The sequence below is a fragment of the Amblyraja radiata genome, chromosome 5 (assembly GCF_010909765.2).
Source record: "Amblyraja radiata isolate CabotCenter1 chromosome 5, sAmbRad1.1.pri, whole genome shotgun sequence".
Classification (NCBI taxonomy): domain Eukaryota; kingdom Metazoa; phylum Chordata; class Chondrichthyes; order Rajiformes; family Rajidae; genus Amblyraja; species Amblyraja radiata.
The window spans coordinates 20,703,583-20,729,041 of record NC_045960.1 but is presented as its reverse complement, the minus strand read 5'-3'; the positions used below and the strand labels follow the sequence as shown (position 1 = coordinate 20,729,041).

Sequence of the window (25,459 nt, the reverse complement as noted above, 5' to 3'; positions counted from 1 at the left end):
CTGACCTCGGATCTGTCAGTGTGGAGTTTGCATGTTCTCCTGTGACTTGTCATGTTCTCCGGTAATTTTACTCTAGCCGCTCCGGTTTCCTCCTACATGCCCATGCGGTTCGGTAGGTTAATTGGCCTCTATAAAATTGCCCCTAAAGTATAGTGTGTGGATGAAAAAGTGAAATAACATTGAGCTATTGTGAACAGGTGATTGATGCTCAGTGGGCATTGGAGCCTGTTTCCATCCAGTATCTCTAAACTAAATTAAAATAAGTAATACATTGTTGTAAACAGTGGTCTACATTGGAAATTCAATCTTTTAATTTGTAAATCTTTAATGAAAAAGTTGCTTGGTCATTCTAACTCCTCTTTTTAAATCCGTCAGGTTTAATCATTCAGCCGTAGTTTTTAATTTGTGATAATTTGCAAATCTCGTGGGCAGTGTGTGGACTTTATAACACAGCTGACAGAAAAACAAGGCCCTTTCACGAAATCTGCCCAGCGGAGTACTGTCCTACACCTTTAAAAATGTTATTAATTTATTATTGTCACATGTATCAAGTGAAAATTTGTTTATGTGCTATCCAGTCAAATCGTACTATAGATGCAAGGAAATGCAGGTGCTGTTTTAATGCAAATAAAGTGCTGGAGTGACAGGCAGTGTCTCTAGAGAACAAGGAGAGGTGATGTTTCAGGTCAGAACCCTTCCTCATACTGATGGGGGAGGGGGGGAAGAGAGCTGGAAGAGAGGACGGGCAGGATAGGTGGATACAGGTGAGGGATTTTTTTGATGGTTGGATAAAGGCCAGAGATAAATGAAAAGATGTGAGATAAGGGTAGAAGAGGAACAAACTGTGAAGCCAGATGGGATGTCGTTGAAAGGGGAGAAATGGGTACAAATCCAGGTGAGGCACAGAGAAATGAGGGTGGGGGAGAGGAAGATTAGTTATCTAAAACTAGAAAATTGAATGTTCATATCATTAGGTTGTAAGCTACCCAAGCTGAATATGAGGTGTTGTTCCTCCAGTTTGCATTTTGCCTCACTCTGGAGTGGGAGGCAAGTTAAATGGGTGGGAAAGGATGAGGGCACTAAAGAATCAAATCATGTTATAGACGAGTACAATCAAGACATAACACAAGTACAACTGGTAACACACAAAAATGTGGGACCAGCATTACAGTTACAGAAAAAGTGCAGTTTAAAAAGTGGAAGGTCTGAGGAATTCTCTGCCTCAGAGGGCGGTGGAGGCAGGTTCTCTGGATGCTTACAAGAGAGAGCTAGATAGGGCTCTTAAAAATAGCAGTCAAGGGATATGGGGAGAAGGCAGGAACGGGGTACTGATTGGGGATGATCAGTCATGATCACATTGAATGGCGGTGCTGGCTCGAAGGGCCGAATGGCTTACTCCTGCACCTATTGTCTATAAATGGTTAGCAACTGGCATATCCAGCAGGCCCAAGTGACCAAGTATTCAGCACCAAGTAAACAGTCGCTGAGTCTACACTGTCTCACTGATGTATGGGTTGCCACACCAGGAAAAAAGGGTGCAGTAGATAAGGTTAGAGGTGCAGCTGAACCTCTGTCTCACCTGGAAGTACTGCCAGGATAAATGCGAGGGAGGAGGTATAGGGAAAGGTGTTGCATCTCCTGTGTTTGCAGGGGAAAGTATCTGGGGAGGGGATGGTTGGGTCGGAAAGGATGAGGGCACTAAAGAATCAAACCATGCTATAGACAAGTACAATCAAGACATAACACAAGTACAACTGGTAATAGCAATGTTACAAAATTTTGAGATTTTAAAAATCAAGTCTGTAATTTGTCCCATCAGATAAAGCATAAAAATAAGTTTAATTTGACACCTAATTCACTTTCATATCTCAAGTATTTAAAAGGTTATGGCCATTTTCATACTCGGAAATGAGCATCTTGTTCCCTATTGATTTTCTATGGACATAACAAAAAAGCTGTGATCGTGAACAGTCAAAAGCCCATAACTTTCTTAAAAATTAAGAGAACTGAATGAAATTTTCAGTTATCATAGATTGAAGCATTCTGAAACAAATATAAAATAATCTTACTTGGATGACCTGAAATTAAAGCATATAATTAGTTAGTTACCTAATTGTAGCTAATTTCAGACTTCAATTACTAGATCTAAACATCTATCCATTTCTTAATAAATGATTAACATTTTTAAATAGCCTAAATGTCCAAATAACATTCACAAAGAATTCACAATAAAACATGATTTTTAAATCTCATTCACATTAATTTATAGGCCAAATGGAAGGAATTTAGTGTTCAATTGCTGTAAATAAATGCCCATTTAAATCAGCTTTCCAGTGGGTCCCTGTGGAACGCGCTGGTTTAGAACGTTCACATTGTGGTAGATTTGTGCCCCAAATGCCCAGAAAAATACTGCGGGATATAATGGGCCCAAAATGAGCTACTCGCAATATTAAACTTTGTATAAAGGGATCTTTATAACCATATAACCATATAACAATTACAGCACGGAAACAGGCCATCTCGACCCCTCTAGTCCGTGCCGAACACATAATCTCCCCTAGTCCCATATACCTGCGCTCAGACCATAACCCTCCATTCCTTTCCCATCCATATAACTATCCAATGCTACCATCCTATAACTATCCAATCCAAACTATCATTTAGAAGCCCTTTTTAATGTAAAAATAAGCTACATACCCTCTGTGGTTTGCTCTATGGGACCCTGCGGTTGCTGGCGGTCGCGGGTTTAGAGATTGATTTTTAAACTACTATAACTATTATACGAGGCCTTTAGAAACATAGAAACATAGAAATTAGGTGCAGAAGTAGGCCATTCGGCCCTTCGAGCCTGCACCGCCATTCAATATGATCATGGCTGATCATCCAACTCAGTATCCCGTACCTGCCTTCTCTCCATACCCTCTGATCCCCTTAGCCACAAGGGCCACATCTAACTCCCTCTTAAATATAGCCAATGAACTGGCCTCGACTACCCTCTGTGGCAGGGAGTTCCAGAGATTCACCACAAACTAATAATAGCTTTTGCGACGGGGTCTTCCAGCGATTTTTCGTTAATAATTAACTAGGCTGAACATCTTCGATTTGAACAGCCTAGAGAAAATCGCGTTTTAAACCCGCCCCCTCTAAACGGCGCCAAAATCGCGCACACCCGCAGCGGCAGATTTTCAACGATGCTTCAGGTAGGCTTTGCAACATACCTACTGGTAACACACAAAAATAATGTCAGCATGCAAAATATAGTGTTACAGCACTACAGTTACAGAGAAAGTGCAGTTTAAAAAGTGCAAGGTCTGCAATGAGGTAGGTTGGGAGCAAGACTCCATCCTGAGTTTGAAAGGTCCATTCAACAGTCTGATAATAGTGGGGAGGAATCTATTTTTGAGTCTGATGGTATGTACACAAGTTGGATCCTTTATATGAAAAACCAGCACCTCTTCCCCACACTGTGACCTCCCCAGTACAGCAGCTCAGCAAAACACAAAGTGCGGGGGGAACTAAGCGGGTCAGGCAGCATCTGAGTCGGGGGCATGGAATGGACTGGCGACGTTTCGGGGTCGAGACCCTGTTTATTTTGTTTTAACTACAGCTGCTCAGGGGACGGGGCAGGCTCAATTTCACCTCAGAATGTTATTAGCATAAAAACTAAAACATGTTTAAAAGGGTATGGAAAGAGAGCTTTTGTTTACAGACGGCAAAGGCACGCAGCTTCCTGTATCCTCCCCACCCCCCGGGGATTGGGGGGCCGGCAACAACGCCATCTTGGACTGCGGCCGCCACACAAAGTGCTGAGTCATTCCCCCCCAACCGGGCCGAGGCTGCCGAGCGGGAGGTCACATGGAGGGGGCGCTGAGCGGGAGGTCACATGGAGGGGGCGCTGAGCGGGAGCAAAGGGAGGAGCAAAGATACTAGAGGAGGGCAGTGGGAGGTCACGTGGCGGTGCCGAGTGGGGGGGGCGAGCAGTGGGAGGAGGGTAGGTCACGTGGCGGGGGCGTGGTGGTGGTGCGAGCGGGCGGGCAGAGGGTAGATCACGTGGCGGGGGCGTGGCGATGTGGGCAGTGGGAGAGGGTAGATCATGTGGCGGGCAGTGGGAGGAGGGTAGATCACGTGGCGGGGGCGAGGCGGTGCGGGCAGTGAGAGGTCACGTGGGGGGGGAGGGGCGTCGCGCAATGCTCTGGCTGGGCGGGCGGTGAGGGAGTGCTGCCCATCACCTCCCTATAGCGTGCGCGCCGGTTCTCCCCCCTCCCCCCCGCCCCTACCCCCACCAACTGTGTGCTGATCGTCACCGCCGCTCCCCCCTCACTCACTCACTCACTGTGTGCTCGACGTCACCGCCGCCGCTCCTCCCCCCCCCCTCACTGTGTGCGTGCCGGTCCCCGCTCCTCTTCCACTCATTCACTCACTCACTGTGTGCTCGTCGTCGCCGGGCGGCTGAAGCTTCTCCACCCGCGCTCTCTACCTCTACCGGCGACTGGCTGGCTGCCTGTGAGGGAGACACCAAACCAAGCTCCCTCTCTCTCCAAGGCGGGCTCGACGCGCATTGACGGTGTAATGAATGATGCGTGTTACCGGCGCTGGGGAGGGAGGGGAGGGAGGGGAGGGGGAGATGCGAGTCAACGGTGCAGAGATACACGTTAACGGCACGATGCCGGTTATCGCCGGCCCCCGGGGGATGGTTTACCGGGGGGGGTGATGAGTGTTAACGTCCATCGGGGAGGGGAGGGGAGATCCGCGTTAACGGCGACCGGGAGGTTAAGATGCGCCTTAACGGTGTAGAGACCGGGCGGTAACGACGCGTAGAGACCGGGCGGTAACGACCACCGGGCGGGCGGGCGGGCGGGCTGGTGCACATTAACGGCGACCGGGCGGCTGATGCGGGTTTTAACGGCGAGAGGATCCGCGTTAACGGGGGTTTCCACACGCATGAGCTCAGCTTCAATTTCACTTTCTGCATCCATCCATCCCTCCCTCCCTCCCTCCCTTCACTCGGCGCCGCAGTCGGGGGCCATGGGTTTCCTGGCGGAGGGATCGCCGCTGAACTGGGAAGAGACCAAGAGGTACGCGGATCACGTCCGCAAACACGGCATCATCCAGTTCCTCAACATCTACCACAAGGTGAAGGACCGGCAGAAGGACGTGCTGAAATGGGGAGACGAGGTGAGTGAGCTGAGTGTTCCTCGAATCGGGAGGAGAGATGGGATGGGGGTGGGAATGCCTGGAAAACACACAGGAACCTCTGCTCCCATCCCCATTCACCAGCCAGACACCCGAAACAAAAGGACATGATTTGAAATCGCAGCGGATCCAATTATAGTTGGGGAGCGGGACCGACTGAACCCCATCTTAAACCTTTGATGCTCCCCCCGCTGCCACTGTTTACCTAGTCCGAGTGGCTTCCACGTGTTTCTTGTGTTTTTATTTAAGTTTGTAATGTTTTTGTTTTGCTTTTGGTAGTCGCTTCAGTTGGACCTTCATCAGAAGCGTTGTGTCAGAAATTGTGTGGTTTCCGCTCCCTGCCTTGAAAAGGCTTTTAGCGAGTTGATAGATGAAATGGCGACTGATGAGATAAATTCCAGATGTACAGTCCCGTTTGGGGGGGCAATACATTATGACAGTTCACATCTGCTGTCCTGAAGCTGGGTGCAAATTTGGATGAATGTGTTCCGCTCCTTTGTTTTGATTCTGACTAATCGAGTGGAGTTCTGGTGTAATGGTTGAAGAATGATGGTGGTTGGCCAAAGTAAATATATTTATCAAGGCCACAATTAACAGTTCTCTAGGAATGCGATTCACAGATAGTAGTGTGCATTCTGTGAGCCTGGGGAAATAATACATTTAGTGCCCACTGCAAACAGTCAGGAAGAGAAAAATCTACATTCACAGTGCCCTCCATAATGTTTGGGACAAAGACTCATGATTTATTTATTTGCCTTTTTATACCAAAATGTATAAAAATGGCCTTTATTAAAATCTGACAGTGCACTTTAACCACGTGTGATTTTTTTTCTATTACAAATCTCAAATTGTGGAGTACAGGGGCAAATAAATAAATGATGGGTCTTTGTGCCATGTATTATGGAGGGCACTGTATCTCTTGTATTTGAAGCTTGGTCACCTTCTCCTCCAGCTATCTAAGTAATTGCTGAATATGCAGATTGAAGCTAGGTTAGCAGGGAATTAAAATTATATTGTCCTTTTATTGTGTTTAAAGTATAAAACCTTTTAAGAACAAAGATAACAACAGGTGATTAAATGGAGTTTCTGTAGATATGGCTGCATTGCTTTTATGGGTGTAGACAAATGGTTCTGTAGAATTGCATCTATAATAGGAGTACATCTGAGCTGACCAGACTATCCAACACCTTTTGAGTTAAAGTTCAAATCAACATTCTAAAAAATTTTGAGAATGAAAACCCCAGACACTCAAAATTACTTTAGTGTCTATCTTCAGTTTAAACCAGCATCTGCAGTTCCTTCTTACTCAAAATTAGTGTTGTGAGGGCTGACCACATGGGTACTAAAACTTCCAAATTATTGAATGACAGAAGAAATATGCCAGTGCCCACATTTGCTGTGCCAAGTAGTAAAATAAATTGTCTGGAAAAGATGCAGAACTCAGTGAGATAGGCTGAGATAACTCTGAAGAGAAGGAATGGGTGACATTCCGAGTCGCGACCCTTCTTTAGATTGGGAGTCGGGGGAGGGAAATTGGAGATATGGGAGGGTACAAAGAAGATGTAAGGTGTGAAAATGATAGATCAAAGCAGACAATGACCAAGGGAAATGTAGAATGGTTTATTGTTGGCTGAGGGAAAGGTAACAACGAGGTAAACAAATGGTAAAATTAGTCAGGAGGTCAGTGAAACTAGTCGGAAACTACCGGTTACTAAACACTTTAACTCCTCCTACCATTCCCATACCAACCTTTCTGTCCTGGGCCTCCTCCACTGTCAAGAGTGAGACCAAATGCAAATTGAAGGAACAACGCCTCATATTTCACTTGGGCAGCTGACAACCCAGCAGCATGAATATTTATTAACTTCTAGTAACCCTTGCTTTCCCTCTCTCTCCGTCACTCCTCCCACCCTAGTTCTCCAACTAGTTTCACTGTCTTCCTGTGAATTCTACTGCATGTATGCCTCATTGTCACCTTTCCCTCAGCCAACAATGAACCATTCTGCGTTTCCTTGATTGTCCCCTGCTTTGAACTGCTGTTTTCACACCTTAAATTTTTTTGGTACCGTTCCATATCTCCAGCTTTCCTCTCCCTCGACTCTCAGTCTGCAGAAGGATCTTAATCCGAAACGTCACCCATTCCTTCTCTTCAGAGATACTGTCTGTCCAGCTGAGTTACTCCAGCATTTTGTGTATATCTTCAGTGTATACTAGCATCTGCAGTTCCTTCCTATACAGCCAGTCAAAACCTTTCTCGATCTCAAGATGGTGTAAAATATATTACCTGAAGATGTCTGATGCCTGTGGGCACATGTTCATGTCATAGGAGCAGAATTGAGCCATTTGGACCATCGGGTCTATTCCTCCATTCAATCATGGGATGCACAAAATGCTGGGATAACTAAGCAGGTCAGGCAGCATCGCTGGAGAACATGAATAGGTGACATTTTGGGCTGGGTCCCTTCTTCAGAGTCTGAAGAAGGGTTCCGACCTGACACATCACTAACCACTATCTTCAGCGCCATTTGTTTACATAGCACTAGTAATTTCAATCTAGACACAAGGAACTGGTCTGAAGAAGGGTTTCGGCCCGAAACATCGCCTATTTCCTTCGCTCCATAGATGCTGCTGCACCCGCTGAGTTTCCCCAGCAATTTTGTGTACCTTCGATATTCCAGCATCTGCAGTTCCCTTTTGAACACAACTGGTTTACAATGCTGGTTTACAAAAAATGTCACAAATCGCTGGATAACATGCATGGGTAATGTTTCAGGCCAGGAAACCACCCACCCATGTTCTCCAGAGATGCTACCTGACCCACTGGGTTACTCCAGAACTTTGTTTAAATCTCATAATTTAAAACCTGGTTACTGTGTAGTATATGCTTGAAATAATTGATGATTTGTTCTTTTTTGTATTAAACTAACACCAGCAGTTCCTTGTAATTTCACTCTCTTTATCTTTTTATCATTTTTGCCTGGGTGCTTCTCCATAACAGGGTTAATGAACTTTGCATATGGTTTGCCTGGTTGGCCGATATCTGTCAAATGCCGGTGCTCTGTTGTCTCACCTTATTGCCCTGGGTTATTTATACTTAGTTATTTCTGTACAAATCATTATGAGCCTCACTGCAATGTTATATAAATATTTAAGGTGACAATTGAATGTGCCAGATAGTAACCATTATTGAAGCAGAAATGCATCGGCAAATTTGCACACAATTAGATTGAATAGACAAATCCAGTATAATATGTTAATTGCTTGTGGGAAAAACTGCTCTGGTTACTGCAATTCTTAGCTGATGTTTTGTATCAACCAAACATAAAACCACCTTGGTTTATCGTTGCATTTGAAATGGAATATCTCCAATTGGAGAGCACTTTACTGGTTTAATACTGACAGATATAAATACAGTACATTGATTGCAACCACCAAGTGTTGTCTATTGATAGTTTCCTGGGTTACAAAATTAAATCATTTGTTTGGCAAACCCAATATTGGTTGTTATATGTGACAGCTTTGTATTATGTATGTTGTGAGCTCTGAATTTATTCTCGATTACAGTGACTAATCATCAATGAGGTAGTAACTGTAGATAATTTACTTTGACGTCTGTTTTGCATGCTTTCATTTGGAAATGGTTCTGGCCATATGTAACAAGATAGTTGACTGAAGAAGGGTCTCAACGCTAAACGTCACCCATTCCTTCTCTCCAGAGATGCTGCCTGTTCCTCCAGCATTTTGTGTATATCTGATTTAAACCGGCATGTGCAGTTCCTTTGTGTAGGAAAGAACTGCAGATGCTGGTTTAAATCGAAGGTAGACACAAAACGCTGGAGTAACTCAGCGGGACAGGCCTGGGTGATGTTTCGGGTCGAGACTCTTCTTCAGACTGAAGAAGGGTCTCGACTTGAAACGTCACCCATTCCTTTTCTCCAGAGATGCTGCCTGTCCCTCTAGGTTACTCCATAATTTTGTGCCTTTCTGCAGTTCCTTCCTACACAAGATAGTTGACTATCCATGTTCTCCAGAGATGATGCCGGACCTGCTGAGTTACGCCAACATGTTGTGTCCTGTTGTGTATTAATCAGCTGCAGTTCCTTGTTTCTATATTTTCTCGGCTCCACTGCAAAATCTTCGACCACACCTGGAGTATTGTGTGCAGTTTTGGTCCCCTAATTTGAGGATGGACATTCCTGCTATTGAGGGAGTGCAGCGTAGGTTTACAAGGTTAATTCCCGGAATGGTGGGACTGTCATATGCTGAGAGAATGGAGCAGCTAGGCTTGTACACTCTGGAGTTTAGAAGCATGAGAGGGGATCTCATTGAAACATATAAGATTGTTAAGGGCTTGGACACACTAGAGGCAGGAAACATGTTCCCGATGTTGGGGGAGTCCAGAACCAGGGGCCACAGTTTAAGAATAAGGAGCAAGCCATTTAGAGCGGAGACGAGGAAACACTTTTTCCTCACAGAGTGGTGAGTCTGTGGAATTCTCTGCCACAGAGGGCGGTGGAGGCAGGTTCTCTGCATGCTTTCAAGAAAGAGCTCGATAGGGCTCTTAAAAATAGTGGAATCAGGGGATATGGGGAGAGGGCAGGAACGGGGTACTGATTAGGGATGATCAGCCATGATCACATTGAATGGCGGTGCTGGCTCGAAGGGCCAAATGGCCTACTCCTGCACCTATTGTCTGTTGTCTATTGTCAACCACGTTTCCACCTATTACCTATGGCACTTTGCCCTACCTCTCCCTTCTTCCCGCTTTCTTCTCCACCCCCTTACAACCATTCCCAACCCGAAACATCATCTATCCATGTTCTCCAGAGATGCTGCCTGACCCACTGATTACGCCAGCACTTTGTGTCCTTTTGTGTATTAACCAGCATCTGTTTCAACATTTCTGCTTAATGATTTAAAGTTACTTAAAATGCCAGCACTTTTGGACATAATGACTAGGGTGAATAGTTAATTTGTTAGAATGGTGGATTTATCTCAAATTTTCTTATTGAATAATGTGGCAAGGAATATTATCTAATTCATAATATTTGAATTTGAAGGCTTTGATTGGTGTAGAAAAGATTTACTAGACTATTTCCAGGACTGGTTTTGTTTCATGGTTAGACTGGAAAACTTGGGTTGTTTTCTGAAATCAAAATAAAGATAAGGAATTGTGATATTTTAAATAAACAGTTTCAAATCACACATCGACTCAAAAAAAAAATTGGCAATTGATAAAATAATCTGCCATGGGGGAAACTGTTTGGGTGCAGCCTTAAACATTGAAAGGCTTAATTAGCAATTTTTTTTGTTGTGAGTAACTTGAATCTAAGTATTGTGACATGGCATTCTTAGAGATTGTTTAGCACTTTGAACTCTTGTTTGCATGCATACCTTATTTTGAGGTGTGGTTTGTTTTGTCATAATCTAACATTGTAGATGAGGGTGGAAATGAGAAATTACATAAATAGACAATAGGTGCAGGAGTAGGCCATTTGGCCCTTCGAGCCAGCACTGCCATTCACTGTGATCATGGCTGATCATTCACAATCAGTACCCCGTTCCTGCCTTTTCCCCATATCCCTTGACTCTGCTATCTTTAAGAGCTCTATCTAACTCTCTTGAAAACATCCAGATAATTGGCCTTCACTGCCTTCTGAGGCAGAGAATTCCACAGATTCACAACTCTCTGGGTGAAAAAGATTTAACTCATCTTCGTTCTAACTGGCATACACCTTATTCTTAAACTATGGCCCCTGGTTCTGCACTCCCTCAACACTGGGAACATGTTTCCTGCCTGTAGTGTGTCCAATCCCTTAATAATATGTTTCAATAAGATATCCTCTCATCCTTCTAAATTCCAGTGTATACAAGCCCAGTTGCTCCATTCTATCAACATATGACAGTCCCGCCATCCCGGGAATACTGGCTCGGAATACTTTCATTTCCCCCCACTTATTTCTCTCCTAACCTATGCTCCCTCTATTTCCTCAACTACTCCCATACTCTATCAGTCATCTGAACAGCAATTCAAATCGGCCAACTAGCCCACGTGTCTTTGGAAACCTGTGTAGAAAAAAGTGGTCTTTAGAAACGGAAAAATAGGTCCAGGAGTAGGCCATTTGGCCCTTTGAGCCAGCACTGCCATTTAATATGGTTAATGGCTGATTATCTAAAATCAGTACCCCCGTTCCTGCTATTTCCCCATATCCCTTGATTCCTTTAGCCCTAAAACCTAAATCTAACTCTCACTTGAAAATGTCCAGTAAATTGGCCTCCACCGCCTTCTGCGGCAGAGAATTGCACAGATTCACAACTCTGGGTGAAGAAATTTCTCCCAATCTCAGTCCTAAAAGGCCTATCCCTTATTCTTAAACTGTAACCCTTGGTTCTGGACTCCCGAAACATCGGGAACATTTTTCCTGCATCTAGCCTGTCCAATCCTTTAAGAATTTTACTGGACTAAGAGACCCGTCCCCTCAAAGCAATGATCCACCACTCTGGGGAGGGAGCTGGTGTGGGGGAGGGGGGTGTGGGAAGGTGTGTGTGAGGTGGGGTAGGGGGGGAGGAACCTTCATAACTTTTGTGCTATTTCACCGATCGGAACAAAACTTATTTGACTTGCAGCAGAGGAGAATGGTGAATAAGGTGGTGAAAAATCGTAGCGCTGTGGGGGATTGTTTTTGCGCAAATTTAATTACCACGCAGACAGGAAGTGGTAAAGATGAGAGTTTTAGTAATATACTAGACTAAGTGAGATCCATTGGGTCCCAGCTTCACACGGGAGGGCTGGTCCCCCAACGCAATATTCCACCTCCACCAATTCCAATATATACACGCAAATTTAATTACCACGCAGACAGGAAGTGGTAAAGATGAGAGTTTTAGTAATATACTAGACTAAGTGAGATCCATTGGGTCCCAGCTTCACACGGGAGGGCTGGTCCCCCAACGCAATATTCCACCTCCACCAATTCCAATATATACACGCAAACGCACACTCTCACACACGCACACTCTCACACACACTCATACTCTCACACACGCTGACACACCATATATATGACTAAACTTTCTTGAATCTACTGACACGGCTGAGCGCGGTCTCTCCACTGTGGGGCTCCCGCATTCAGTGGCGCTTCCACAATCAGCACGACATCTGCACTCACCGGAAATTACGCAATCAGCGCTACCTGTCCACTAGGTGGAAGTCACAAAATGAGCTGGAGTTTTGGACTAAACACAGTCGGACCTAATAAAGCATTGATTCCTTCCAAACACAGTCGGACCTATTAAAGCATTGCAGTTTCAAGCATAGGCAGGGCAGCAGGCCAAACAACTCATGGCATTGTCATTAAGGGCTAACAAATCATTTATTGCAAGTATATTGCAGACTCACATTCAGTTGATTCACAGCTTAGAATAACAGTCGTGGCCTCTCCCTTGTGAGTGACAGACTCGCGTCTAGGCATCTGGGGTTTTATAGCCCTGCCCTGCCCCCCCCCCCCCTGAAGGGGCGTTACCTTAATCACAGTGATTGACAGGCGAGAGGACCAATCAGCTGATCTCAAGGTTTTTTAAACACTCATAACTTTTTTCTTTTTCATCTATGGTAAAAATACTCGGGGCTGGCTCAGTGGAGGAGGACTGAGTAAGATGGCCAAAAATCACAGCAGTGGTCAAGATGAGACTTTTAATTAGATAGATAGATAGATAGATAGATAGATAGATATGTTTCTATAAGATTCACTCTCATCCTCCTAAATTCCAGTGAATACAAGAGCAGTCGACTCATTCTTTCATGTGTCAGTCCCACCATCCAGGGAATTAACCTGGTGAACCTACGCTGCACTCCCTCAATAGCAATAATGTCCTTCCTCAAATTAGGAGACTAAAATTGCACAAAATACTCCAGGTATGGTCTCACCGGGGCCCTGTACCACTGCAGTAGGACGGTCCAACTGGGATCTCCTTGCTCCTAAACTCAAATCCTCTCGCAATGTAGGCCATCCGCTTTCTTCACTGCCTGCTGTACCTGCATGCTTACTTTCAGACTGATATACAAGCACACCCAGATCTCGTTGCACCTCCCCTTCTCCTAATCTGACACCATTCAGTTAATAATCTGCCTTCCTGTTCTTGCAACCAAAGTGGATAACATCACATTTATCCACATTATACTGCCATGCATCTGCCCACTCACCCAACCTCATAGTAATCCTCATTGCATCTCACACTGCCACCCAGCTTTGTGTCATCTGCAAACTTGGAGATGTCTCATTTAATTCCCTCGTCTAAATCGTTAATATGCATTGTAAATAACTGGGGTCCCAGCACCGCACCCCACTAGTCACTGCCTGCCATTCTGAAAAGGACCCGTTAATTCCTACTCTTTGCTTCCTGTCTGCCAACCTGTTCTCTATACATGTCAATACCTTATCCCCAATACCATTGCCCTAATTTTGCACACTAATCTCTTGTGTGGGATCTTGTCAAAGGCTTTTTGAAAGTCCAGATACACCACATCACTGGCTCTCCCATATCCATTCTACTTGTTACATCCTCAAAAAATTCCAGAAGATTAGTCGAGCATGATTTCCCCATCATAAATCCATGCTGACTTTGACCGATCCTGTCACTGTTTTGCAAATGTGCTGCTATAACATTTTTAATAATCGACTCAAGCATCTTCCCCATTATCAATGGATGGCCAACTGGCCTATAATTCCCTGTTTTCTCTCTCTCCCACCTTTCTTAAAAAGTGGGGTTACATTGGCTACCCTCCAGTTCACAGCAACTGATCCAGAGTGGAAAGAACATTGAAAAATGATCACCAATGCATCCAGGTTTTCAAGGGCCACCTCCTTGAGTACTCTGGGATGCAGACCATCAGGCCCTGGGGATTTATCTGCCTTCAGTTCCAACAGTTTACCTAACACCATTTACTGACTAATGTGGATTCCCTTCAGTTCATCCCTCCCACTAGATCCTTGGTCCCCTAGTATTTCTGGGAGATTGTTTGTGTCTTCCTTAATGAAGACAGAACCAAAGCACTTGTTTAACTGTTCTTCCATTTCCTTGTTTCCCATTATAAATTCACCTGTCACTGATTGTAAGGGAGCTACATTTGGCTTCACTAATATTTTCCTTTTTACGTATCTTTTGCTAGGGAGTAATGAAAAAGAAATCAGAAAAAGAGATCGGGTAGAAGCACAGAGTCTTTTGCCTAGAGTTGGAAAATTAAGAACCAGAGGATATAGGTTTAAGGTGTGGGGAAGCAGAAATAATATGTGAATGCTTCATTGACCATATTTCCGACTGGTAACTACGCACTTCGTCCGAGCACATTATCGCACGTGTCATGCAAGCCGTCTTAAATGACCACCTAAACTGTCATTAGGCAACCTTAAAAGCTGCCTAGGTTGCCCGGCTGGCAACAGAGGAAAAAATGTTAAGTGAGAGCCCTGTGACTAGTAGATATCCACAGGGATCTGTGTTAGAATCTGTTGTTTATGTGTGTGTGTGTGTAACAGACTTAAACGTAAATGTAGAGGTGGGTTGATTATTAAGTTTGCTGATCACACCAAAATTGGTAGAGTTGCGGAGAGTGAGGAAGGCTGGGGTACAGGCCAGTTACAGTAAATGGCAGATGGAGTTTAATCAGAGCAAGTTGTACTTTGGGAGCTCGAATGCAAGGGGGAAAAATATTCTATTCATGTCATTACATTGTAATGGCATATTTTTGTACGGAGCATCTTGGGATCCAAGTCAATAGTTTCCTGAAAATAGTGACGCAAGTAGAAAGGTTGGTAAGAAGGCATGTGGTATGTTTTCCTTCACTGGTTGGGGCATTGAGTATAAGAGTCAGGAAGTTATGTTACTCTGGTTAGGCTGTATTTGGAGTACCGCTCGTGGCTAAGGGTTGCCCTATTACAGGGCAGCTTTGGAGAGGGTAAGGAAGAGTTTACCAGAATGCTGCCTGGATTAGATGGTATTAGCTACAAAGAGAGCTTGGGCAGACTTGGATTGTTTTCTTTAGTACGCCAGAGGTTGAGGGGAGACCTGATAGATCAAAGTTTCAAGGTCAATTTATTGTCACATGTACCAGTTAAGATACAGTGAAATTTGAGTTACCATACAGCCATACTAAGTGAAAAGCAACAAAACACACAACCACATAAGTTAACATAAACATCCATCACTGTGGATTCCACATTCCTCACTGTGATGGAAGGCAATAAAGTTCAATCTTCTTCCTCCTTGTTCTCCCGCGGTCGGGGCAGTCAAACCATCCGGGGCCATCAAAGCCCCCTTCGGGGTGATCGAAACTCTGGCGTCGGGGCGGTTGAAACTCTCTCCGTGGCTTGGAGCTCCCGAGTCGGCCTCTTCTTACCAGAGACCGCGGGCTTCACAATGTTAAAGGCCACAGGCCCCGCGGTTGGAGCTTCGATCCCCGGCAAAGGGATTGCAAGCTCCGTGATGTTGAAGCCCCGCAGACTCCTGTGACTTGGAGCTCCCGTCGGTCTCCAGGAAACACCAACTCCACCATGTTAGGCCAAAGTGGGGATGGAGATACGATATGGAAAAATCGCATCTCCGTCGAATTAAGAGATTGAAAAAAAGGTTTCCCCCACTCCCCACATAAAACAAACCAAGGAACACCAAAATATACTTTTCACACATACTAAAAATAACAAAAAAGAAGAAAGGACAGACAGACTGTTGGCGAGGTGAACATTGCTGGTGGCGCCACCCGATGTTCTTAGAATTAGGAGAGATGTAGTTTAGTAGACAGTCAAAACCTTTTTCTCAGGGTGGAAATGTCAAAGACTAGAGAGCATAGCTACAGTGAGAGGGGCAAAGTTGAAAGGAGATGTGCAGGGCAAGTTCTAACATGTTACCAGGTTTGGTGGTACAGGCAGATATTATAGGGGCATTCAAGAGGCTTTTAGATACCCAGAGAATAGAGGGATGTGGATCACATGTAGGCAGAGGAGAGTAATTGAACTCGGTATGGTTTTCGGCATATTCTTTGTGGGTCAAAGGGCTTGTTCCTGTGTTGTACGGTTAGTCTACAATAGAGGTGAACTGAGTTCAGATGGGGGCCAAAGTAGCACAATGATTGTAGAGCAAATGATACTCTGAGCATTGAGGCTGAAACTTTAGTCCAGCATTGTGTGGTTCGGTATGTCTTGAATCTGCAGAACAGATTTATATTAACCAACTAATTTTAACTAAGAATTGTGCTTATCTGTTGCTAATTAATTTACTAGTGTGACTTTTGCAATCTCATCCAACAGCACTTCTAACATTGGACATTTTGGGGTTACAGTCAGTTCTGCCTGACCAGGGGAGGGTCTATATGCAAAAAGAGTAATTCGCCGCTCAAGAGAAAATTGGAGCCACATTGAGATTTATTAATGAGTACTAAAATAAAACTGGGATTTAAGGAAGTACTTAAATGGCCATGAAATCCTTGGAATGTCTCAAGGTGAAAGCATTATAATTGCAATTATTTTATCAGGAAGGTGAATTCTTAACACATGAGTGAGATAAGGATGTTTACACTTTGGTGAGCTATTTGCTTTCACAAGCACAAACATGCAAACAAACGGATGTAATCTAGTTTTGTTAACTGATTTTACCAGATTAGCTTACTTCCTGAAATGGTTTATGTCCAAGTTGAAGAGTTTTTCTGGCATTTTTTAAAATTTCCCCTGACTAGTGATTCTTAAAAGATCAGCACTTGTGTGTCCACAATCTCTAAAGCTACCTCTTTCAGAATCATGGGGTGTAGTCCAAAATGTCCAGGTGACTTATCCACCTTTCAGCTTCCCAAGCACCTTCTATATCAACTACACTAACTTCTGCCCCCTGACACTCTTCAATTTCAGACACGTTGCTGGTGTCTTCCGCTGTGAAGATTGACACAACAAAACATATTCAATTAATCTGCCATTTCTTTATTCCCCATTATCACTTCTCCAGCATCATTTTCCAGTGGTCCAATGTCCACTCTTGCCTCTCTTTTTATATATCTGAAGAAACTTTTGCTTTCCTCTTTTATATTATTGACTAACTTGCCCTTATATATTTTTTTTCTCTCCATGTTGCCTTCTGTTGGTTTGTAAAAGCTTCTCAACCTTCTAGCTTCCCACTAATGTGCAATATTATATGCCTTCTCTTTTAGTGTAATGCTGTCTTTGATTTCCCTTGTTGCATCGTTCTTCCCTTAGATTCTTTCTTCTTCTTTAAATTTGTTTATTTTATTAGAAGTTAATACAGTACAAAACAGTACAGTGGAACCTAATTTTAGGTGCCAACTATGTCATACCGTAATCCATTCTATGTACAACCTCTAGTTTTATGTTATGAGAAAGAAGTAGGCAAGACAAGAAAAAGAAAACAATAGAAAGGGGAAAAAGTGGAAAAATAGATGGTAGAGAGTAGAAAAACGTGAAGTGTGTATATAAAAAAAAATAAAATTTAAAAAAAAAGTGGAAAGTAGAAAGTAGAAATAGAAGAGAAGGCCCCTTAAAAGAGAAATTTTCAAATCTGTATTCGGAGATGTAGATCTATCCACGTCATGAACTGAAATCAGCAATCCTACGGCACCGCTGCATCACATGATTCCAAAAAGTCGATGAAAGGAGACCAACTCCTTAAGAATTGGTCATATTTATCTATTAGTCGGAGTCTCATTTCTTCAAGGCGTGCTATGTCCATCATATTCCTAATCCACATTTTAACAGTTGGTATGGTTGTATTTTTCCAAAATTTAAGTATCAATTTCTTTCCAATTATTAACCCATAATTAAAAAAAACATTTTGGTCTTTATTTAAATTGGTATCTTCTCCTATTATTCCAAATATAATCCATTCCATTTTGGGTTCTTTTCTTGACTTGAAAAGCTTTGTAAATATATCAAATATATCGCTCCAAAATTTATTCAACTTTGTACATCCTACAAATGAATGTGTTATATTAGCGTTTTGAAACAAACATTTATCGCATCTGGGAGAGACGTTTGGATAAAATTTATTCAACCTCGTTTTTGAATAATATAGTCTATGTAATAATTTGAATTGAATTAAATTATGTCTTGCATTAATAGAACAGTTATGTGTATTCATCAAATACTTTTCCCATCTATCCTTCGAGATCTTTATCATTAGCTCATGTTCCCAATCTTCCCTTAGTGCTTCTGTTGAGGGTGATTCTCTATTTAATATATTATTATAAAAGTATGATATTAATTTTTGTGAATCAGCCTTAATATTCATTGCTTCTTCTAAAGGGTCTAAAAATATAGTTTAAAATCTATGTGTATATTTCTTCATAAAGTCACATACCTGTATATATTTAAAATATTGATTATCCTTCAATTTAAATTTTAATTTTAATTGTTGAAATGATAACAGTTTGCCCAATTCATACATATCCCCTACTTTCCTAATCCCCAGTCTATCCCATTGTTGATATGTGTTGTCGATGAGAGAAGGTTTGAATGCGGGGTTGTTCAATAGTGGGGTTAGTACTGATAAATTATTTAATTTCAAGGATACTTTTATTTGTTTCCAAATTCTTATTATATTGTGAATAATTGGGTTCTTCTTATATATTATACTATTCAATTTTATCGGTGAGAGCAGGATCGTTCCTATATCGTGCGGATAGCACTCCTCTTTCTCCATTCTTATCCACTCCAACTGCTGAGTGGAACTATCCAGCCAGTACATTATGTTCTTAATATGCACTGCCCAGTAGTAATACATAAAGTTAGGTAATGATAAACCCCCAACTTCTTTAGATTTGCACAAATGCTTTCGTTGAATTCTATGTGTTCTGTAATCCCATATAAAATTAGTGATAGTGGAATCTAGTTTTTTTTAAAAATATTTTGGAATATATATTGGGATCGCTTGAAACAAATATATTAATTGTGGTAAGAAAGTCATTTTTATAGCGTTAATTCTACCTATCAATGAGAGCGGAAGCGTTTTCCAAAATTTAATCATATCATTCAGTTTATTTAATAGTGGTATAAAATTGGCACTAAATAATGATTTGTGTCTACTCGTAATTTGAATACCCAGATACTTGAATTTTTCTGTTGCAATTTTGAAGGGGAATTTTAGTAAGTGTCCCGAATCCTGTGGTTTTAAAGACATAATTTCGCTTTTATTCCAATTTATTCTATATCCTGAAAAAGAGCCGAATTCCTCAATTAGTGTTAATAAGGTGGGTATACTCGTTTGTGTATTAGTAATATATAAAAGGATATCATCAGCATATAGTGAAATTTTATTCTTTGAGTCCTTAGTGTTATATCCGTGAATATTCGGGTGATTTCTAATCCTTTCGGCCAACGGTTCTATCATAAGGGCAAATAGCAATGGTGATAAGGCACACCCTTGCCTATTACCCCTTGATAAGTAAAATTTTGGAGATAGCGTATTGTTAGTTAGTATTCTTGCTGTAGGTCTATCGTAAAGTAGTTTAACCCATCTAATAAAATTCTCTCCCATATTAAATTTTTGGAGTACCTTGTATAAATACTGCCATTCTACTTGATCAAATGCCTTCTCTGCATCCAGCGTGACAACTGAAATATCTTCATTGTCCTCATTATGAGAGTACATTATATTGAAAAGCCTTCTCAAATTATTAAATGATTGTCTTTTGGGTATAAATCCCGTTTGATCCGTATTTATTAAATTGTTAATATAATTATTTAGCCTTCTAGCTAGAATCTTTGCTAAAATTTTCTGATCCGTATTTAGAAGTGAAATAGCTCTATAAGAACCCGGTTCATCTAAATCTTTATCTTTTTTTGGTATAAGTGTTATTGTTGCTTCTGCTAGGGTTTCTGGTAGTTTATTTTCAGTATAAGCCTGCGTGTATAAATTGAATAATCTTGGTACAATTGACTCCTGAAATCTTTTATAAAATTCATTGCTAAAACCGTCTGGTCCTGGGGTCTTCCCATTTTTCAGTGAGTTTATTATTTGTTTTATTTCTTCATTAGTAATCCGTGCTCCTAATTGCTCTTGTTCTAAACTATCCAATTTTGGGAGCTTGCAATTATCTAAAATATTTGTGATTTTACTTACATCTGTATTTATTTTAGATGTATATAAATTATGATAAAATTGGGCAAACCTCTTATTAATATCCTTAGGCAGTGTTAAAAACTCACCCTTATCCGATTTAATTTTAGTAATACGTTGCTGGTGTCTTCCGCTGTGAAGATTGACACAACAAAACGTATTCAATTAATCTGCCATTTCTTTATTCCCCATTATCACTTCTCCAGCATCATTTTCCAGTGGTCCAATGTCCACTCTTGCCTCTCTTTTTATATATCTGAAGAAACTTTTGCTTTCCTCTTTTATATTATTGACTAACTTGCCCTTATATATTTTTTTTCTCTCCATGTTGCCTTCTGTTGGTTTGTAAAAGCTTCTCAACCTTCTAGCTTCCCACTAATGTGCAATATTATATGCCTTCTCTTTTAGTGTAATGCTGTCTTTGATTTCCCTTGTTGCATCGTTCTTCCCTTAGATTCTTTCTTCTTCTTTAGAATGAAAAAATCCTGAGTCTTCTGAATGATCCCCAGAAACTCCTGCCATTGCTGTCCCACCGTCAATCCTGCTAAGGTTCCTTTCCAAGGTACACAAAATTGCTGGAGGAACTCAGCGGGTGCAGCAGCATCTATGGAGCGAAGGAAATAGGCGACGTTTCGGGCCGAAACCCTTCTTCAGACTTATTTCCTTCGCTCCATAGATGCTGCTGCACCCGCTGAGTTCCTCCAGCAATTTTGTGTACCTTCGATATTCCAGCATCTGCAGTTCCCTTTTGAACACAAGGTTCCTTTCCAATCAACTTTAGCCAGCTCATCCCTCATGCCTCTATTCTTCGTCATGTACCAGCACGTGACTAAGTGTTATTGAGGATGCTTCCTATTAAGAGGAATTAGAAATGGAATTGAATTGATTTACCGCCTCTTTCACCGACCAGAAAGAATGGGCGTATGCTCTCTTGGGTGCTCATTTATCTATCCAGTTATAGATAGTTGACATTGATTTAAAAGCATTACTTAATGGAATTGGGAATTCAGTCAACACCAGGAATGGATTATCTTCTGATTTACCCAATAATTTATCTTTTGGCCCCCTCCAGCTACCAGTTTGCTTGGCCTTTCAATGGTCAGAAAAGACTCCCACCTAAATATTTAAAAACACTCTGATTTACCTCAGTGCCACTTTACTTGAACCTCCTTCAGTCTGATTTGACATACTGCTTACTGCCAAGTAGTGGTAGGGTGGGATTAATATGTTGGAAATATCGAAGCCTTTGCTTTTGGTCCGAGCTATTCCATTCCCCAGATGAGTCCATCCTTCCTTTTAAAAGATGGAACCAGACAATCTAAATGCCATGTTCAACTGGGATATTTCAACTGAATGAACTGTCATTCAGATTAACTATCTGCCTCAGCCATACTTCTATTTTTGGATTATTCTAGTTGTTTGTCTCCCATGTTTTTTGAACCAAAATCTTCATGTCAATATTTCCTACTTGCATTTTATTTCACACCACTTTCTTAGATTTACCATTTGTTATGCTCACCTCTTAAATTGACCGCCAGTCCATTTTTTCTTTAGTTTAAAAACTATTTTTGTTTTCAAAATGTTTTGAGATCTTGCCCCTCCCCTTGTGTTCTCCTGTTCACATGTTATCTAATTGGTGTCGATGTCTAGTACATTCCTGTGAAATATCTTGGCTGTTTTAGCTGGTTAAAATATGTATTTGTTTTTTGTTTTTTTCAGGCCAGGCTGTCTTTATCAGTTACTTTGCATAGCACCCTCTGAAAATACCTCATCCTCCCAACACTGGGGCCAAACACTGTACACAATACGCAAATCTTAAATTGGACATCAACTTTATGAAAGCCAACATTTTAATATCACATGCTCATTGTAAGATTATTCCTTTACCCTTGTGGATCTGTAACAAAGTCTTTCAGCTCTTTCACAGCTCTGGGTCAGCCATTACATAAAAATTACATTAATATCAATGCAACTGCTACTCCGTTGCATCAGCTTGATGTATTTCAGGATTATTTTGCAGTTTTGTCTAGTCTTTCAAATAGGATATGATAAATGTATTTGGCCGTTTCCTACAAGCTAATCTTCCTTCAGGCTGATTAAATTGCTGGTCTGGGCAATGTGGAGCTGAGGTTGTCTTGCACCACAAGCTAGTATGCTTTGAGCCTTGCATTTACTCATTTCAACAGCTAGGGTCAAGGAAAGAGTGTTCATGTCCTGGCCCTGTTTCCACTGATCTTTCCACCACTTATGCGCAAGAAGCGCAAGACGCCATTGTATGCAGATGCCGAGAAGTGTGTTCAGCTCTGGCTGAACAATTTCTAATCTTGTGATGTAGACTCGATAAGAAGATTTCAACAGCTTTAGTAATTTTGTTTTGTGAGTGAACTGGCTCTAATATTGTGGTTAATACCACATCATATTTGTGCAAAATTAGTGATCCTATAATATTTTTGTCAAGGGATTTAAAGCATGGAAATGGGCACTTTGGCCCAAGTTGTCTAAGTTTGTTTATCTACAATGGTCTTTGTTGTTCATCAGAGCAACATTGTTAATTAAAGAAATATTCTCACACAGTTATAAACTGTCAAATCTAGCTTCTAGTATAATCTGCAGTTGGTATCATCTGCAGTCGAAACACCATGTGACATTGAGCATGTTTGGTTTTGATGTAATGATTTTCTGTTAGATTTGGAGCATAAAAAGATTTTCTGTTCGATATGGAACATGACATCAGTGGAACGTTATTGTATTAACGTTAGTGCTACTGGCAGCTACCTATGTAGTGCTCTTCTAATTTAAGATGATCTGAATTCCTGTCCTGAGATCAGCAGGATGGCCCTGTGTTGTTCAACATTCATTGGGATGTGGGGATATTCACGTGGCTAACTTGGACATGCTCTGATCATGTCACTTTTGTTGTTTTGCAAGTGATTGAAATGTAAACCAAGAAACGTGATGAAGCAAACATTTAAACAAGAATTTGCACTAATATCCTTTTCCAGCTCCTCGATTCCTCATGTTCTTGGAATTGTGCTGCAAAACCCAAAGGCAAAGATGTGATCAATTGTCATGGTGAGGCAAGTAAGGTGTCTGGGAAAGAACGGCAGATGCTGGTTTAAATCGAAGCTAGACACAAAATGCTGGAGTAACTCCAGGACAGGCAGCAGCTCTGGAGAGAAGGAATGGGTGACGTTTCGAGTCGAGACCCTTCTTCAGGTTGATGCCAGGGGAGTGAATAGGACAGAGATACATTGTAGTCAGTGACAGTAAGACTGGTGGGAGAACAGGGAAAGGGGAGGGGATGGAGAGAGAGAAAGCAAGGGCTATCTGAAGTTAGAGAAGTCAATGTTCATACCGCAGGGGTGTAAACTACCCGAGTGAAATATGAGGTGCTGTTCCTCCAAATTGCACTGGGCCTCACTCTTGACAATGGAGGAGGCCCAGGACAGAAAGGTCAGATTGGGAATGGGAGGGGGGGTTAAAGTGCAGAGCAGCTGGGAGATCAGGTAGGGTGAGGCAGACTGAGCGGAGGTGTTCAGTGAAACGATCGGCAAGTCTGCGCTTGGCCTCGCCGATGTACAGAAGTTGATACCTGGAACAGCGGATACAGTAGATGTGGTTGGAGGAGGTGCAAGTGAATCTCTGCCTCACCTGAAAAGACTATCGGGGTCCTTGGACGGAGTCGAGGGGGGAGATAAAGGGACAGGTGTTACATCTCCTGCGGCTGCAGGGGAAAGTACCTGAGGAGGGAGTGGTTTGGGTGGGAAGGGACGAGTTGTCTAGTTTTCTATGCCTATTCATGCTTCCCGTCATTGATCAGCTCATTAGAGAGTCTGCAGGAGAAGCTGCATGTCGCTTTGGTAATTTGGTTTTCTATATTCACCTTCATTATAGCTTGACATCATTGCACTTGAACTTGAGTACTGATTTTGGAGAGATTTCTGCTTTTGAAAATCAAGGTATTATTTTTTTCCATTTAAATGGATGTAATCATAAACATGCTAAATGCTTTACTATTCAGATTTTTAGTATCACTACCCTCCTGAAATTTGTGGTATGAATCAGATTTTGTTGCAATAGTAAGCTGATAAGCTGTTATCATGCAACTAAATCATCCTACCACAACCAGAGAGCAGTGCTGAAATACTATCTACCTCTTTAGTAACTCTCCGACTATCCTTGATCGGACATAGAAACATAGAAAATAGGTGCAGGAGGAGGCCCTTTCTGCCAACCAATTTTCTATCCATGTCAACACCCTACCCCCAATATCATGTGCTCTAATTTTAGTAACCAGTCTCCCGTGCGGGACCTTATCAAAGGCTTTCTGAAAGTCTAGATACACTACATCCACTTAGAGATGGCTTCACCTTGCACTAAATGTTATTTCCTTATCCTGTATCTATGTACTGTAAACAGAACAATTTTAATCATGATTTGTTTTTCTGCTGACTGGTTAGCACGCATCAAAAGTTTTTCACTCTAACTCCTACGAGTGACAATAAATAAACTGAACTGAAGAGTTTGAACACAAAATTCAGAATGTAAATAAGGCAATATGATTTCTCTTGTCACTGATGTTCATTGTCCATTTTTGAAATATTAATTTTTCAATCCATAATATTAAAGGAAAATATTTGAGTTAACATGTACATTCAAGCTCCTCAGCTTAAGAATAAAAATTTTATTTCTTTATGTAGAGAAATCTTAGTATATTTTATTTTCTGGTTACATCTTTATATTTCTACCCACCATTTATAATTTGTTTATCTCATGGTGTAAAGTACTTCATTTGTTCTTGCTCAGGTGGTAAGGACTTTTAATATTTAACCTTTTCAAAATATCCCATGTCGTTATGTATAAAATTGGATTTACATAGAAACGTGTTGGGGAAGATGATCAGTCTTAGAAGCAAATTTCAAGATGCGTGCCAATCATGGAGAGAGAAGTAGAATGGCATTGAGGTTTAATAGAATCTAAAGTTGTTTTACTGAATAGTTGGCACAAGCAATGACATTTAACCATTTTTGTCATTAAAATCAGCCAGATGTCCGTACCGTAACTTTGGCAACCTGTGACTTTGTGTGTAAATATCTGATGTGGCCACCAGAGGGATTTGACAATAAGGATAAAACTTGTTAAAAAAATCAGATTG

General features: G+C 41.8%; 1 protein-coding gene across 2 annotated transcripts in view; it reads left to right on the top strand.

Annotated features, from left to right (window-relative positions):
* The first annotated feature begins 4,312 nt into the window (after nucleotides 1-4,312).
* Nucleotides 4,313-25,459, top strand: part of gclc (glutamate-cysteine ligase catalytic subunit) — a 67,272-nt gene continuing 46,125 nt past the window's right edge. The window contains exons 1-2 of one of the 2 annotated variants that reach the window (XM_033020696.1): nucleotides 4,313-4,566; nucleotides 5,017-5,175. In XM_033020696.1, the coding sequence (XP_032876587.1) occupies nucleotides 5,026-5,175 (150 nt within the window). In that variant the 5' untranslated portion in view covers nucleotides 4,313-4,566; nucleotides 5,017-5,025. Of the gene's footprint in view, nucleotides 4,567-4,908; nucleotides 5,176-25,459 lie in introns of those variants that run through there. The other variant, XM_033020695.1, reaches the window with a different exon arrangement.